This window comes from Eptatretus burgeri, chromosome 14 (genome assembly GCF_056783735.1).
Source record: "Eptatretus burgeri isolate ZD-2024b chromosome 14, Ebu_testis_v1, whole genome shotgun sequence".
NCBI classification, from domain to species: domain Eukaryota; kingdom Metazoa; phylum Chordata; class Myxini; order Myxiniformes; family Myxinidae; genus Eptatretus; species Eptatretus burgeri.
Window position 1 is genome coordinate 70,940,770 of NC_140974.1, and position 15,206 is coordinate 70,955,975.

General features: G+C 46.6%; 1 protein-coding gene across 1 annotated transcript; it reads left to right on the plus strand.

The window, feature by feature from the left end:
* The first annotated feature begins 9,677 nt into the window (after window positions 1–9,677).
* On the plus strand, window positions 9,678–14,869 carry LOC147013569 (putative proton-coupled zinc antiporter SLC30A3). Its single transcript, XM_085855478.1, has 2 exons — window positions 9,678–12,200; window positions 13,806–14,869. Exons 1-2 carry the CDS (start codon window positions 12,080–12,082, stop codon window positions 13,949–13,951), a joined length of 267 nt encoding a protein of 88 aa, XP_085711604.1. The 5' UTR covers window positions 9,678–12,079; the 3' UTR covers window positions 13,952–14,869.
* Window positions 14,870–15,206: the final 337 nt, after the last annotated feature.

Below are 15,206 nucleotides of genomic sequence, written 5' to 3' on the forward strand. Positions count from 1 at the left end.
ATTCATCAACAACCCCGTCTGCTCCCTCAATGTCTCCACCACTAGGGTTTGCTCCAATTGTGGTGTCATCCGACGAGTGATGTCAATCAAGTTCCGCACCACCAACATTACTCCCTGTGGTGATATCACACATCCCACATTATTGTGCTGTTCCACTTCCTGGCTCCATTTTCTTTTCCATTCGAGTCGTTCTTCCTCTCTGAGCCTTTTGAGTTGTTCGTTATCTTTCCGGAATTTTTCCATCTCCGTGGACTCCAACCTTGCTCTCTCCTTCAGTTGGTCAGTTTCAAATTTGTTTTCTTTTTGTTTCCTCTCCCACTGTCTCTCTTGTTCTTCCTTCTCCAATCTCATTGTTTCCTTCAATTGGCTGATTTCCTTTTCCTGTTTCATTCGTTGTTCTTTCACTATCTCCTTGTACTCAACCTCGCTTTCTCCTTTAGTTATTCTTGTCCTTTTTGTTTCCTGTCCCACCATCTCTCTTGTTCTTCCTTCTCCAATCTCATCGTTTCCATCAATTTGTTGATTTCCTTTTCCTGTTTCATTCCTTGTTCTTTTTGTTTCTTATCCCACTGTCCCTCTTGTTCTTCCTTCTCCAATCTTGTCGTTTCCTTCAATTGGCTGATTTCCCTTTCCTGTTTCATTCGTTGTTTTTTTTACTATCTCCTCGTACTTCAACCTTGCTTTCTCCTTTAGTTGTTCAATTTCAAATCCATGTTCTTTTTGTTTTCTCTCCCACTGTCTCTCTTGTTCTTCCTTCTCCAATCTCGTTGATTTCCTTTTCCTGTTTCATTCCTTGTTCTTTTTGTTTCTTATCCCACTGTCTCTCTTGTTCTTCCTTCTCCAATCTCATCGTGTCCTTCAATTGGCTGATTTCCCTTTCCTGCTTCATTCGTTGTTCTTTCAATATCTCCTCGTACTCCAACCTTGCTTTGTTTCTAACTGTTCGATCTGCACAGTGTGGTTCCTTAACATTTCATTCTCCGTTCTCTTTCTTTCCTCCCTTAACATCCTCAGTTCATTTTGTAATTCCCTCTCTTTGCTTTGGTGTTTCTGTAACTCAGAAGCTTTTTCCCCTAACTTCTTCCTCATCTCCACACCTCTTTTGCATTCTTCCTTCCTCCTTTCGTCAATTTTCTTACTGTATTCCCTTTGTCGTTCCAGATATTCCTCTTTTCTTTCTATCTTCCGTTCTCGGCTTTCCCTTTCCTGATTGCCTGTTCTTACCTCTTCCTTCAGATGTTTCAATTCCAAATCGTGTTCACATTTTTCCTCTTCCAGCTTTGTTTTCCTTTCTTCTTCCTCCCTCATTTCTTCCTGTAGTTCTTCGAACTGTCTTGACTTTTAAAACAATTCTTCCTTCCTTTGCTCCAGATATTTCTCTCCTCTTTTTATCTTCTGTTCAAGGCTCTCTTATCCGATTGCCTGATCTTACCCCTTCCTTCAGTTGTTCCAATTCCAAATCGTGTTTCTGTTTTTCCTCTTCCAGCTTTGTTTCCCGTTCTTCCTCCAAGCTCTTCCTATCCCAAGAGTTACTAATTTGCTAATCCTCTTTTCTTTTATTCAGTTCGCTCGCCCCTTGTTCCAACACAACGGTAAGCCACTCTACTTTATTATTTTCTCCACGTAGTCCCTCGACTGTGTTGGCTAAGTCCTTTTCCAGCCACCGAATTTGTTCCTGTGCATCGGCCAACTGTTGTGACTCCCTGTGCACATAATCCTCGTGAACCTCGTCTGCGTGCCGTTGTGCCTCGTTCAATTCAATTTGCAATTCCTCCATATTGTCATCACCACACCTCCACTGCTCCAAGGCATCCCCCAATTGTGTCTGAAGCTCGCCAATGTATGCGTTGGCATCCTGATTCGTCTGACCCGGCGTATACCGTGTCCACGTGGCTTGAACCGGTGGGCGGGAGTGTTTCCTTCGTGCCTTGTGGCTCGTTGCGCTATAATTAGACTTCTCCCGCCTCGTGTCGCGCCGAGATGGAGCCGCACCGCCATTTTGCGACTCCATTTTCTTTATAATTTGCAAGTTTTTCCTCCGATCCGCTCAAACATAAAATCAAATCAAATTTGGATCGTTTTTTTTTTTTTGTAACCAATGTCCGGGGAGCGAAATGCACCACTGGTTCAAATATCCCGCTCCCAACTAACAATTGTTAACGGTTCGGGGACGGAGGGATTCCAGCGGTGGCAGGATTTGAAGTCCGTCACCAGTTGTTTTTTTTGTTTGTTTTTTTTTTCCTCTCTTCGGGCGGATTTATTCCTCGGCGCGTCCATGTGTTAATTCGAAGCAAATTTCATCCGAATCAACCAGATTTATTGGGGAACTTTGGGGATCACAAGACAAGCAAAATTCACGACAATGTTTTCATTAACAATCCTCAACCCGTTCTTAACTAGGGATCCACGGACTACAGGTTTCGAGGGGGTCGCCACTGAGATATGCCTTAAACAACGTGCAGACAAGGACAGACAGACAGCATGCATGCAAGACAAGACAGAGTACTTGGTGAGGTTTCATGGACGAGAGGACAGTGTCAAAAGCACGAATGTCGCTCGCAACAGGCGGATGTCCACGGATTCGAACTCCCAGCTCGAAAGCGCCGCGTGGCAAGATGGCGGCGCCGTACTCTTCCTTCTTAAGGCACCGCGTGCGCACACCCTCCTCAGCGCGTTCCGGCCCCACGCAATGTCGACGATGGGCCTCAGCCGATCTCTCTCAAGGTCCAGCATACAAATCCAGGCCTGGCCTGTTCTCCAGACCCCAAATTGAGGTGCCGGGCTCCGGCAAGCGGATCGGCAAACGTGTCGAGCCGTTGGTGTGAGCAGGGACTGTCAGAGGCTCCGGCGTTTCCTCTCCTGCCTTCCCGCCTCGAAGCCCGACTTCCCAACTCAGTCCTCTCTGTTTCTCTGTTGCCTTCCCTGCCTTTCTTTCGGCTCGTTCCTCAAGAAAAACAGACACAGCTGTCCCGTGTACAGCCGATCGGCGCCACCACGGCGCTCAGTTTCACCACAGTCTCTTTTCGTTCGCTCCTTCGACACACGAGCCCGCCTCTCTCGGCGAAGCTGACAAACTCCTCCCCTGAGCTCCACCACCTCCCCTTGGTCACACCCTCTCAGCCGACTGGGCTGGGCTTTGTCCGGGATGGGGAAGAAGAGGAGGGAGTTCTCGTTCCACCGCACAGCAATAATACAGCCTCTTACACCTCCCGACACACATATAACGTCCATTTTACCAAACAACCTACCTATACATGCATTTAATGGGGGATCTGAGCTAATCCTATATTTAGTAATCCAATAAGGGCCAATTCCATAACTATATATATATATATATATATATATATATATATATATATATATATATATATATATATATATATATATATATATATATAGTTATGGATTGGCGATGGAGGGGGGATTCGGACGAGTGATGTCAATCACTGTCCGTAACCAGTTTGGGTTTTCGCACCCTTCTCTCGACAGCCAAATGTTCGGCGTCACTCAACCACCGCCGTCTCCGGGGTTATAACGCCGGCTGGTTCGGCACAGGCCTCGGGTCACGCGCCTCTAATCGCGATACCAACGTACCCCTGGACCTTACCAGTTGGGGAAATGGACCCCAGTTACAGACTGGTTTTGTCAGAGACCGAGCGAATTCTGCCAGCCTGTAACCATTTTGGTTTTTATATCCAAATTGAGCGGATCGTTCCTCGGCGCGGCACAAATTGATTCAAAGCGACAACTTCATACGAATCAGCCAGATTTATTGGGGACACATCGGGGAACACGACACAAGCAAAGCATTCACGACAATGTTTTAATTCATCTAGAACCCGATCTTAACTAGGGAGCTACGGATTACGGGTTTCGAAGGGGACCCTAACGAGATAAACCTTAGACAACATGCAGACAAGACACAGAGTACTTGGTGATGCTTCATGGACGACAGGAAAAAGTGTCAAAGGCCCAAATGTGGCTCTTGACAAGCCGATGTCCACGGATTCGAGCACCCAAGCTCAAACACGCCGCGTGGTAAAATGGTGGCGTCGTCCTCTTTCTTCTCAAGGCACCGCTTGCGCACGCAGCCTCAGCACATTCTGACCCTGCGTAATGTCGACGACACAAGACCGTCAAATCGATGGTGGGTTTCAGCTGGATTCTCACAAGGTCCAGTATACAAGTCCAGGCCTGCCCTGTTCACCATATCAGGTCAAATGGAGGTGTTGGGCTCCGGCAGGCGGATCGACAAACGTGTCGAGGACCTACTCATGAAAGTCGATCGCCGACTCGATGTGCAGGCAGCCTCTCCCACTGCTAAAATGGCAGACTTGACGTGCAGGCAGCCTATCTTACTGTCAAAATGTCAGACTCGGCACGCTCAGTTTCCCCCTCGCCTCTCGGCCCACTGCAGCTTCACTTCTTCTTTCTCGGCGCCTCTCTGTTTCACTTCCTCTTTCTCGGCCCCTCTCTGTTTTGCTTTCTGACAATCGCAGACTGACCTCAGTGCTCTCAGTTCCACCTTCTCTTCCTCGGTGCTCTCTCGCCTCTCAGTTTCACTTTCTGCCGATCGCAGACTGACCTCGGTGCTCTCAGTTCCAACTTCTCTTCCTTACCAGCATCGATTCCACCTTCTCTTCCTTACCTTCCTTATCGATTACCATATCGATTATATATATATATATATATATATATATATATATATATATATATATATATATATATATATATATATATATATATATATATATATATATATTTCAAACCTCACTCTGACGTCCACTTTAACCCTTTCCTTCGAGCTGTTATACAAAACGTGCAGGCAAGCATACATGTGACTCAATAACAATTTAGCTCTCTCACCTCTCAGTTTCACTTCCTCTTTCTCGGTGCTCGTCGCCTCACTGTTTCACTTCCTCCTCTAGGCCACTCCCTCTCACAGAGCGCTGGGCGGAGTCTCCTTCGGAGAGGGGAACGAAGAAGAAGCTCTCGGTCCACCACCACTGCACGAAAAATAAACAGCCTCTTACACCTCCCAACACACATGTAACGTCCATTTACCGAACAACCTGGCTAAACATGCATTTAATGGGGGAGCTGAGCTAATCCTATATTTAATAACACACTAAGGGCCATTTCCGTAACAATATATCCATACATACAGTGGGGAGAACAAGTATTTGATACACTGCCGATTTTGCAGGTTTTCCCACTGACAAAGCATGTAGATGTCTGTAATTTTTATCATAGGTACACTTCAACTGTGAAAGATGGAATCTAAAACAAAAATCCTGAAAATCACATTGTATGATTTTTAAATAATTAATTTGCATTTTATTGCATGAAATAAGTATTTGATATATCATAAAAACAGAATTTAATATTTGGTACAGAAACCTTTGTTTGCAATTACAGAGATCAGACGTTTCCTATAGTTCTTAACCAGGTTTGCACAGACTGCAGCAGGGATTTTGGCCCACTCCTCCATGCAGATCTTCTCCAGATCCTTTAGGGTTTCAGGGCTGTCGCTGGGCAACACAGACTTTCAGCTCCATCCAAAGATTTTCTATTTGGTTCAGGTCTGGAGACTGGCTCAGCCACTCCAGGACCTTGAGATGCTTCTTACGGAGCCACTTAGTTGCCCTGGCTGTGTGTTTCGGGTCGTTGTCATGCTGGAAGACCCAGCCACGCCCCATCTTCAATGCTCTTGTTGAGGGAAGGAGGTTGTTGGCCAAGATCTCGCGATACATGGCCTCATCCATCCTCCCCTCAATACGGTGCAGTCGTCCTGTCCCCTTTGCAGAAAAGCATCCCCAAAGAATGATGTTTCCACCTCCATGCTTCACGGTTGGGATGGTGTTCTTGGGGTTGTACTCATCCTTCTTCTTCCTCTAAACACGGCGAGTGGAGTTTAAACCAAAAAGCTCTATTTTGGTCTCATCAGACCACATGACCTTCTCCCATTCCTCCTCTGGATCATCCAGATGGTCATTGGCAAACTTCAGACGGGCCTGGACATGTGCTGGCTTGAGCAGTGGGACATTGTGTGCGCTGCAGGATTTTAATCCATGACGGCATAGTGTCTTACTTATGGTTTTCTTTGATACTGTGGTCCCATCTCTCTTCAGGTCATTGACCAGGTCCTGCCGTGTAGTTCTGGGCTGATCCCTCACCTTTCTCATGATCATTGAGGCTCCACGAGGTGAGATCTTGCATGGAGCCCCAGACCGAGGGAGATTGGCTGTTATCTTGAACTTCTTCCATTTTCTAATAATTGCGCCAACAGTTGTTGTCTTCTCACCAAGCTGCTTGCCTATTGTCCTGTAGCCCATCCCAGCCTTGTGCAAGTCTACAATTTTGTCCCTGATGTCCTTAGACAGCTCTCTGGTCTTGCCCATTGTGGAGAGGTTGGAGTCTGATTGATTCAGTGTGGACAGCTGTCTTTTATGCAGATAACGAGTTCAAACAGGTGCAGTTAATACAGGTAATGAGTGGAGAATGGGAGGGCTTCTTAAAGACAAAACCAACAGGTCTGTGAGAGCCGGAATTCTTACTGGTTGGTAGGTGATCAAATACTTATTTCATGCAATAAAATGCAAAGTAATTATTTAAAAATCATACAATGTGATTTTCAGGATTTTTGTTTTAGATTCCGTCTTTCACAGTTGAAGTGTACCTATGATAAAAATTATAGACCTCGACGTGCTTTGTAAGTGGGAAAACCTGCAAAAGCGGCAGTGTATCAAATACTTGTTCTCCCCACTGTATATATCCATACATACATACAAATATATATATATATATATATATATATATATATATATATATATATATATATATATATATATATATATATATATATATATATTCAAACCTCACTCTGACGTCCACTTTAACCCTTTCCTTCGAGCTGTTATACAAAACGTGCATGCAAGCACACATGTAACTCAATAACAATTTAGCAGGCATGCTTGCGAGTGTCTCCCACATGTTCAGATATCAGCATTCCTGGCGGGTTCACGCTGTGAGCATGATCCGCGTGTTTGATTACCAGCATCCCTGCTAACAATGCATCCTTCCTCGGGAGTTTGCGGACCATTATCCATTCAAATATGCGTGCCAATTCTCAACCGACACCTCACCTCAATCCACATCTCGCTCCACGAACCTCACCCTCTTCACCACAACCGCTCCCACACATAGGAAAAATACTCTCATGCCATTCACACTTGTACCTCGCAACAATTTGCCATTCTACTTCGAGCGCTACATGACGCCAGCCATTACCCTGGGCCACGCGGTGCTCGACCACCCTACAGACACTACAATTACCACCACATTTCACTGGGAACATCCCGTGTGAGCGTCCTGCTCGATCATCATCATAACTGCCCTCACCCAGTCATTAAACCATGACAAAACCTGAAGGGACGAGGAGGGTACGCGGGAAGGGCGATGCAAGGACTTGATACGGGTCCCAAATGTGCATTGTAGCTCGTGGAAGAGCCCATGGGTGGCAGAAGAAGTCCGATACCATTCTACGCCAGAATAATGATCAGCTCACGTTCAGGTCCGGGGTGCACACTTGGGGAGCGTGGCCCTATGTAAAGTGAGGAGCTCCGAGCCGTGCCAAAGTTGGCAAGCTACTGAGCCAGTTTCCGTCCTGGAGCCTGGCGGGGCGTGGCTAAGTCCACTGTGGCCCAATAGAGGAGCGGGATTTGGGCCACAGATCCAAGGAGCTTTACCCCATTTCAACCGGTTCACCGCAGCTTGTGTTTCCACAAACGAAGGTACATCACAATTGATTGGAGTAATAGGGATAGTAACACCCCTGACATCAAACTCAACAGCTGGTGGATCAGCGTGGTACAGCCGCTCAAAGTAACTGGCCCAGCGGGCCTTCACTTCAGACTCCTCTGTCAAGAGCCTACCACCTCCACTCTCACTGCAGTACACCAAGGGATGGGCTTGGAGGAATGCAATGCGTGAATTCCCCTGTAAGGAGGATGAGAGTCACTTGATCACAGGTGATGCTCTACCCATTCGCAGATTCCTCAGACATTGGCCTCCTTGTCCACCCTCAGAGCACGTACAGTTTTATGCCTCAACAACTCACTGAACAGCTCAGCTCTGCCATTATGCCTGGCCCTGCGACTCTGGTCAATGATATCCAGTGTCCCTTGAGAGACAAAATTCATCTTTTCCCCTCTGGTGAGTTCCAGTCCACCAGAAACATCAAGGACGGTGGTCATGAAGACACCTCACAACTCTTCAGGATTCCCCAAAGCACCCAGACCCCACAAATCCCGACTCAGCCTGTTCGCAAACTCCTCAGCTTCCCTCTCATCCATGAGCTTGCCAACATCCAGCCTCGGCTGGGATGGTACCATTCTCCCAGATTTAACTTGCAACTTCAGAGTTGTTACAACAAGCCTGTGGTCAGTATTGAGGAACTGAGCACTCCGTTAGACCCTGCAGTTCTGGATCATCCTCCAGTGACCATAAATGAGCACATGGTCAATCACCACCGGTGTTGCAATACCAAGTCCAACGATGAGCTTGTGGGTGCTGAATCCATGAACCAGCCACCATAAGTGCATGACTTCTTGCGAAGTTAAGGAACTTAGTGCTATCCTGGTTCACAGTTCCAGACCCATGGGGACCAAAACATACCTATTACTATCCCCATGAGTTCCAGTCGATGCATTAAAACCCCACAAGACTATAAGTGTATCTCGCCTGGGGCATTGATCAACCACAGACTCGAGCGTGGCATGGAATGCGTCCTTCACGGTGAGATTGCTCGCTTCAATCGGAGCATATACAGAGACCAGGGAAACGACACCCAAGTAGTGATGAATTCTTCGTCTCATAATACTATACGCTCGTTGACCGGTGTTACCTCAATTATCATTGGCGTCAGCTTACTGGACACAGCTACAGCAACTCCTTGGGCATGGTAACCATCAGAGCGAGCAGACCAAAAATGGGTGGAACCACCTGCCATGATCTCACCGCAATCTGCTCTCTGAACCTCACAGTATGCTGCAATACCGATGTTCAAACGCTTGAGCTCAGATGATAACAGACAGGTGATCATACGCTCTTTGGGATAGGACATTCCAGGCACCCACCCGAAGGGACCGCCTCAGGTTAACCCAAGGAGACCGCCGTCTGGTGGACGACACCTCAGCATCACTCCGCCACACACATCAATATGTGTGTGCCGTCCCTTGGATAGATGTAAAGCCGGGCGTCCCATCTGCTGGCATCAGTTGGTGAGAATTAAAGATTCCATGATGTTCTTCACAAAAAGCAGGCGAGCTATCGCCAGCATGCTGACCAAGTTACAAATTCCTGCTCTAACTACTGCTGGGAAGGCACTGGCAAACCACACAGCATAACCCTTGCCAAGAAACTGCTTCAGCAGCACTGACACTCTCTCTGTAACAGAGTACAGTACATCAAAATCAGAATCAGTAAGACATGCAAGTGTTCCCAAAAAGCATTTTCTGTTTCAAACCCATACCCAGGCTCCTCCGCACCTGCACCCATTTACAAATAGTACATGCATGAGAATCCCAAAGCTCCAAACCCCATCAATTGCCATACTGGTTTCATCACTTGTTGGTGAATCATCAGTGACGGTGTCGACAGAAACTTGCACCAATGAAGCTCCCAAGCATGTGCCACATGCAACGCCAATAGCAATCATCATAAATATCAAGACCCAATCACATCTGTCACCCATAATACGAGGAAACAACCAACCAGATCTCACCTAATCAATTATCCCCAGGTGGCTAGGTTCTTCATAATTAACATCCTACTCTTCTAGCCAAAGAAAGCTGCATAAAGTAACCAAGAAAAGCTACACAAGGAAAGCCCTTTTTAGTGTTAGGATTCTTTTGTACGTGCCACTTTGAATGTCTGCAGCTGTAGAGGAACCTGGGTACTGTTTGAAACACCAAAGGGCTTGTATTGTGTGGCTGCCACTAATAATTAACCCTTCACTACCCCCCCCCCCCAAGTCATTTTCATAACAAGACAAATATAATTGTCTGTATCCATTAAGTTGGAGCCTTGGTTAAAATAAACTCTTGAGATTATATAAATTACCGAATTTAAATTGAGCATTCCTCCGACACTTTACCACCCAAAATGGATGGCTTGTTAACCGCAGAGACCTTTCATGAGTATTGTTACGGGTTCGGGGGAGGTGTGTGGCTCACGAAGGGGACAAATCGGACCTGCCTCCAAACCTCCGACCCTGAAGCCAATGAGCCATAGATAACTCCCTGACCCGAAGGGTTGCTTAGCAACCACGGATGGAGTCTGAGGTAACTGAATCTGGTGGGGTCCCTGCGCTCAACTCTCACATTACCTTCCCAGTGGTTTAGTTAGCCCAAATGTGGAACCGTGCTCACGACTTCCCACCTTTATCGATTTATTACGTATGGCCAAGCGAAACCATAGGTGGGTCGTTGGCCAATCCAGCCCAGCAAATCAGTGGGGGTACAACCTCCCCTCTATTTATTACGTGCTTGTCGAACCAATGGTGGAGACTGACAATCGAGCAGGTTGGAAACAGTTTATAAAGGAGGTAAAGACGTATTTACAAGTACAAGTATTTACAAAATGCAATGTCACAAAGAACAGAACTTAGCCCTTATGCACATAAAGAACCCCTCAGACAATCTTAACTTATTTATGTCACCCACACACGCAAGACAGGTGCACTTCAGTCACTGGGGAAATTAGAGAGAAAGAGAGAGAGAAATAGTTTGAGGTGTAGGGTTGACCTCTTTGCTCACCCGAAGTGAACCCATGGGTCACATTGGTCCCAAAGTGATGGGGAGGGAAGAACTGGAGGAAAGTGGGGGGGGTGATGTGTCGGGAGAGGTGCGGCGTATGCAATGTTAACTCCGTACGAGAGTGTAATATGCATGTCGGTGCCCTCGTCCAGACGGGTCAAGAGGGTGATCGTTGATAACTCTTTTGTGCATCTCAAGTTGACATATGTGAAATGAGGGACAGCAAGGAAAGATTTTCAGTCAGTATGTAATACCGCTGCTTTCAGGAACTCGTGCTGCCGCTCACTTGTCGAGCTTCGCCAAGGTGCACATCATCCCATCTCATTCCTTCAGACCAAAGCAGTTCTCGTTCTCCAAGCAACTCTCCTCATTCCGTGTTCTGTTCCCTAGGTACAAGCAAGCCCTATTCTGCGGAACGTACCATCTTTTATTGGGTTTGGGGGCGAGGCATGGCCTCTGGGAGCGAAGGTCATCACAGCACCCTTTGACCCACGTGTGTCGCGTTCCCATAGCTGCTCCGAGGTTCGGGTCCACTAACCCTGGTCCAGCCACTGGGGTTCTCTCCTTTTTCCTTGTCTGCTTTGTGCTTCCCCTCACTCTTAGTGCAGAAATACAGCAGAAATGGCTTCGAATGTGTGTTTTGTACTGTAAGGTAATGCTGCCACGTGTGTATGGTTTGCATTGTGGGAAGGTGCATGGGAGGAGAGGTTTCAGGGGGATGGAGAAAAAGGATTAAAATGAATTCATAATGAGAGATCTTGGAAGTGACTAATGATGAGAGGGGTTTTTAGGGAGGTGTGGAAAAAAGAGGTTTAAGAAGGAGGGGAAAGGGATAAGAATGGATTGATGGAGAGACTTCAGGAAAGCAGTCAATCACAAAAGGGATATAACCTGCTACACACACACACACACACACACACACACACACACACACACACACACACACACACACACACACACACACACACACACACACACACACACACACACACACACACACACACACACTTTCCCTGTCCCTGTTACGAGGGGGAAAGGTAACCTAACTAAACAATTACTGTTGAAATATCCAACTAACGGATCCCTTATGTGTTGAGTGCATCCACAACTGCAACAGTATAAAGGTCCCTCTTTTTCCTTTCCCATTAAATGTTTAGGACCACACCTTGCCCTTTTTCCAGTTGCTACTTCATTTACTTCCTTCGCTGTGTGAAGTGGCACCTGTGTCTCACTACACACCCCTCCCAGGTACACCACGTGGTATGAACTTCAGCACAGTGCGTGAAGCAGTGTACAAGGTGCCCGGTGTACGATCTGTACACGACCTCCACATCTGGGCACTTACAGCCAATCACTGTGCCATCACTGCCCATGTAGCTACTGGTATGTTTGGAAAAGGCCGAGCTCCCTGATAGCTTTTGGTGATCAGGTGCTCGGAGGTGGGTTTACTTTTTTAAAACCTGATGGCGTGAACGTCGCATCAGATCACAGCTTGTTGAATGATAAAATGATGCCTGATGTTTTTTTAAACCATCCTTTAAAAAAGTTTTACAATCACTTGTAAAAACTCATGCTACATTTTTTTTGACCATGGACGAGATTTAACTTAAACAAGCATAATTACATGTGAAAAATATCAGATTTTTTGCATTAACTCACCCCCCCCATATTGGGCTGCCAGGATGGCCTAGAGCAGAGGTTCCCAAACTGAGGGTCGTGACCCAAACATGAACCCTCCCCTCAAAATCATAGTTTTCGAGGGAGGGGGAGGGTTTCACGTCGAAAGCATTTTCTCCAACAATTTTTATTGTACTGTACGGTACCTTTTGGGTCACGAGCCAAATGTGATTTCAAATTTTGGGTTGTGGACAAAAAAGTTTGGGAACCACTGGCCGAGAGAGAGGTACATACACTCATCTCTTAGCTGTCTAGCCTGGGTTTGAATCCTGATCCACCTATAAACTGTCGTCCTCATGTTTCACAGGCAGGGTGATTAATCAATGTGCGTGCCGTCCCTCGCACGGACGTTAAACTCGGTCCCTCCTGTCCGTCTGCATTCGTTGGTTGACGTTAAAGATCCCACAAATGTGCTTCGTGAAGAGTCGGCGAGCTATTGCCAGCACGCTGAACAAATTACAAATTCCTGCTCTAACCTCGTGTTCCCCGTCCAAAGGGAGAGAAAGATAGAGATATTGGGACCATATTCTGTGCAGAGCGTTGGTGCTGCTTAAGCAGTCTCCTTGGCTGTTGGGTACAATCCTGGATGGGTCACCACTCCAACACAGGATACCAGCAAGCTGGCACTAATTTTGCTGACCCCAGAAGGATGACAGGCCGAGTTAACCCCACCTGGTATAAATTCAACAGCTGAGCGGGATTTGAACTCAGGACCCTTGGATCCAAAGCCCACCACCCTAACCATTAAGCCAACACCAGGCTTAGGGAACGAACTACAAAAGGGTCAACCCCCAAAGTGTGTCGCCATACGTCCCGAGCTGAGAATGTATAGTAGTAGTAGTAGTAGTAGTAGTAGTAGTAGTAGTAGTAGTAGTAGTAATAATAGTATCCCCTTTCCTCGCTACTATTAGTCTTCCCACCCTCCTTTTCCTGTCCACGTCCCTTCTCCCTACTCTGCCCTCTTTTGTTTTCCTAATTCACTTTTCTCAGTTATCCTCCCCTTTCCCTTTACGTACATACTATATAAACGACCATAACAGTAATTTCAACACTTCAGACTTTGCTGGGGTGTCTTGATCTTCACATTTTGTCAAGTCTTACCTTGATTACACCTTCATCCTCACCGCAGACATCTTCATCCTCACCCAACCACCCCTTCAAATCGACCAGTTATGCACCTTCACCGTGCAACCCTTGCTCATAACGTGGGACTCTGCCTGCTGTCCTGCTGTCTGGAAATGCCTACAAACACAGAGACATGTGAATAGCATGGATTATGAAATATATTTTCACTTTCTTCCCCCATTGTAGAGGACATGGCGAAAGCAGAGGAGTTGACCATCGCCGTGACAGAGGTCCTCCAAAGCCGGTTCCACTTCCAGATGGTCGCCATCCAAGCAGAGCTCTACAGTGATGAGATGCTCAGCTGTCCGGAGTGTCGTGCGCTCGAGGGTTGAGCGAGGCCGCCGTGGGGCTGCACCGACACACCTACACTGGATACCTGCCGTGAAGCCCCACTTCGGCTACAATTCGCCGTGCAGAGAATCTCCATCCACCAATCAGGACTTTAACAACCTGTCGTGAGGCAGTCGGGCGTCGACGCCTCGTCCACCTCGTTCAAATCCTCTCGTTCATCGGGATCGATTGAAGCAACCAAATTAAACAACCCTTGATCCATGAACCGATATTCCGTTGCTCCGTTTTGTTGACATGATGCAATTACATTTTACTTGATCAATAATTACTGTATCGGTTTCCTCGACGCATTATGTGAACACCTGCCGCGAGGTTACCTGTGATTGTGAACTTTATTTGGAACGCGGTATTTTTGTCGTAACTTTAAGCTTAATTTATGTACACGTGGAACACTGCAACACCCTGCTTGCTGCCTCGAATGCCGATTGCAAAGGGTCGTCGTATTCAACAATAAATCACGAATGTGTTCCATTTCAAGTGCAATGGGGGAGCGACTGACGTAGCCGACCGAGTTATCGGAATACGTGACGTCACACTCCACCTTAATAAACGTTCGTGTTCGGCGCGAGCACAGCAATGATGGTGTCGTGTTCTCGGAGTCCTGTTGTTCAAAGTGCAATGTTTCAGTGAGTTGTGAAGATCTAAAAATTTTTTTATGACGTCACAGTGCTTTCCCAACTGTCTCGTGCACGTGCTATGTTTAACAGAGTAGCAAATGTTTTGGCATCTGTGTGTATGTTTGTAGGTGTGTGTGTGTGAACATGTGATGTTTGTCTGACTGTGGCAAGCGCATGCACTTTGTCTGAGCGCATGCACTTTGCTACCTGCATTGCTTACTGAAGGTTTAAATATTCATTATGAAGGAATTTGTTGATTAAACAATTTTCTACCGACACAAATGTTGATATTTGATTATATATTCAGAAGGTGCGTGGTATTTTTGTTATCTACCTAAGATTGATTTACAGTCACGTGTTATAATTGTTTGTTTACTCTTGGTGTTGGAAGAAAGTTGTTCACATGAGTCATGTGGACCACCTGATGTGCGTTTATAGTGCAGAAGCTGCTGCTGAAATGGAAACCGCATCCGACCATACAAAGTGAGGTCACCTGACGTCAAGTAGACAAGACCACCTTTTATACGTTTAATTTAAGGCGTGTGAGCTGGCAGGATGGCCTCGAGGAACACACACTCTTCTCTCAGCTGTCTCCTCTGGGTTCGAATATAGACAGATA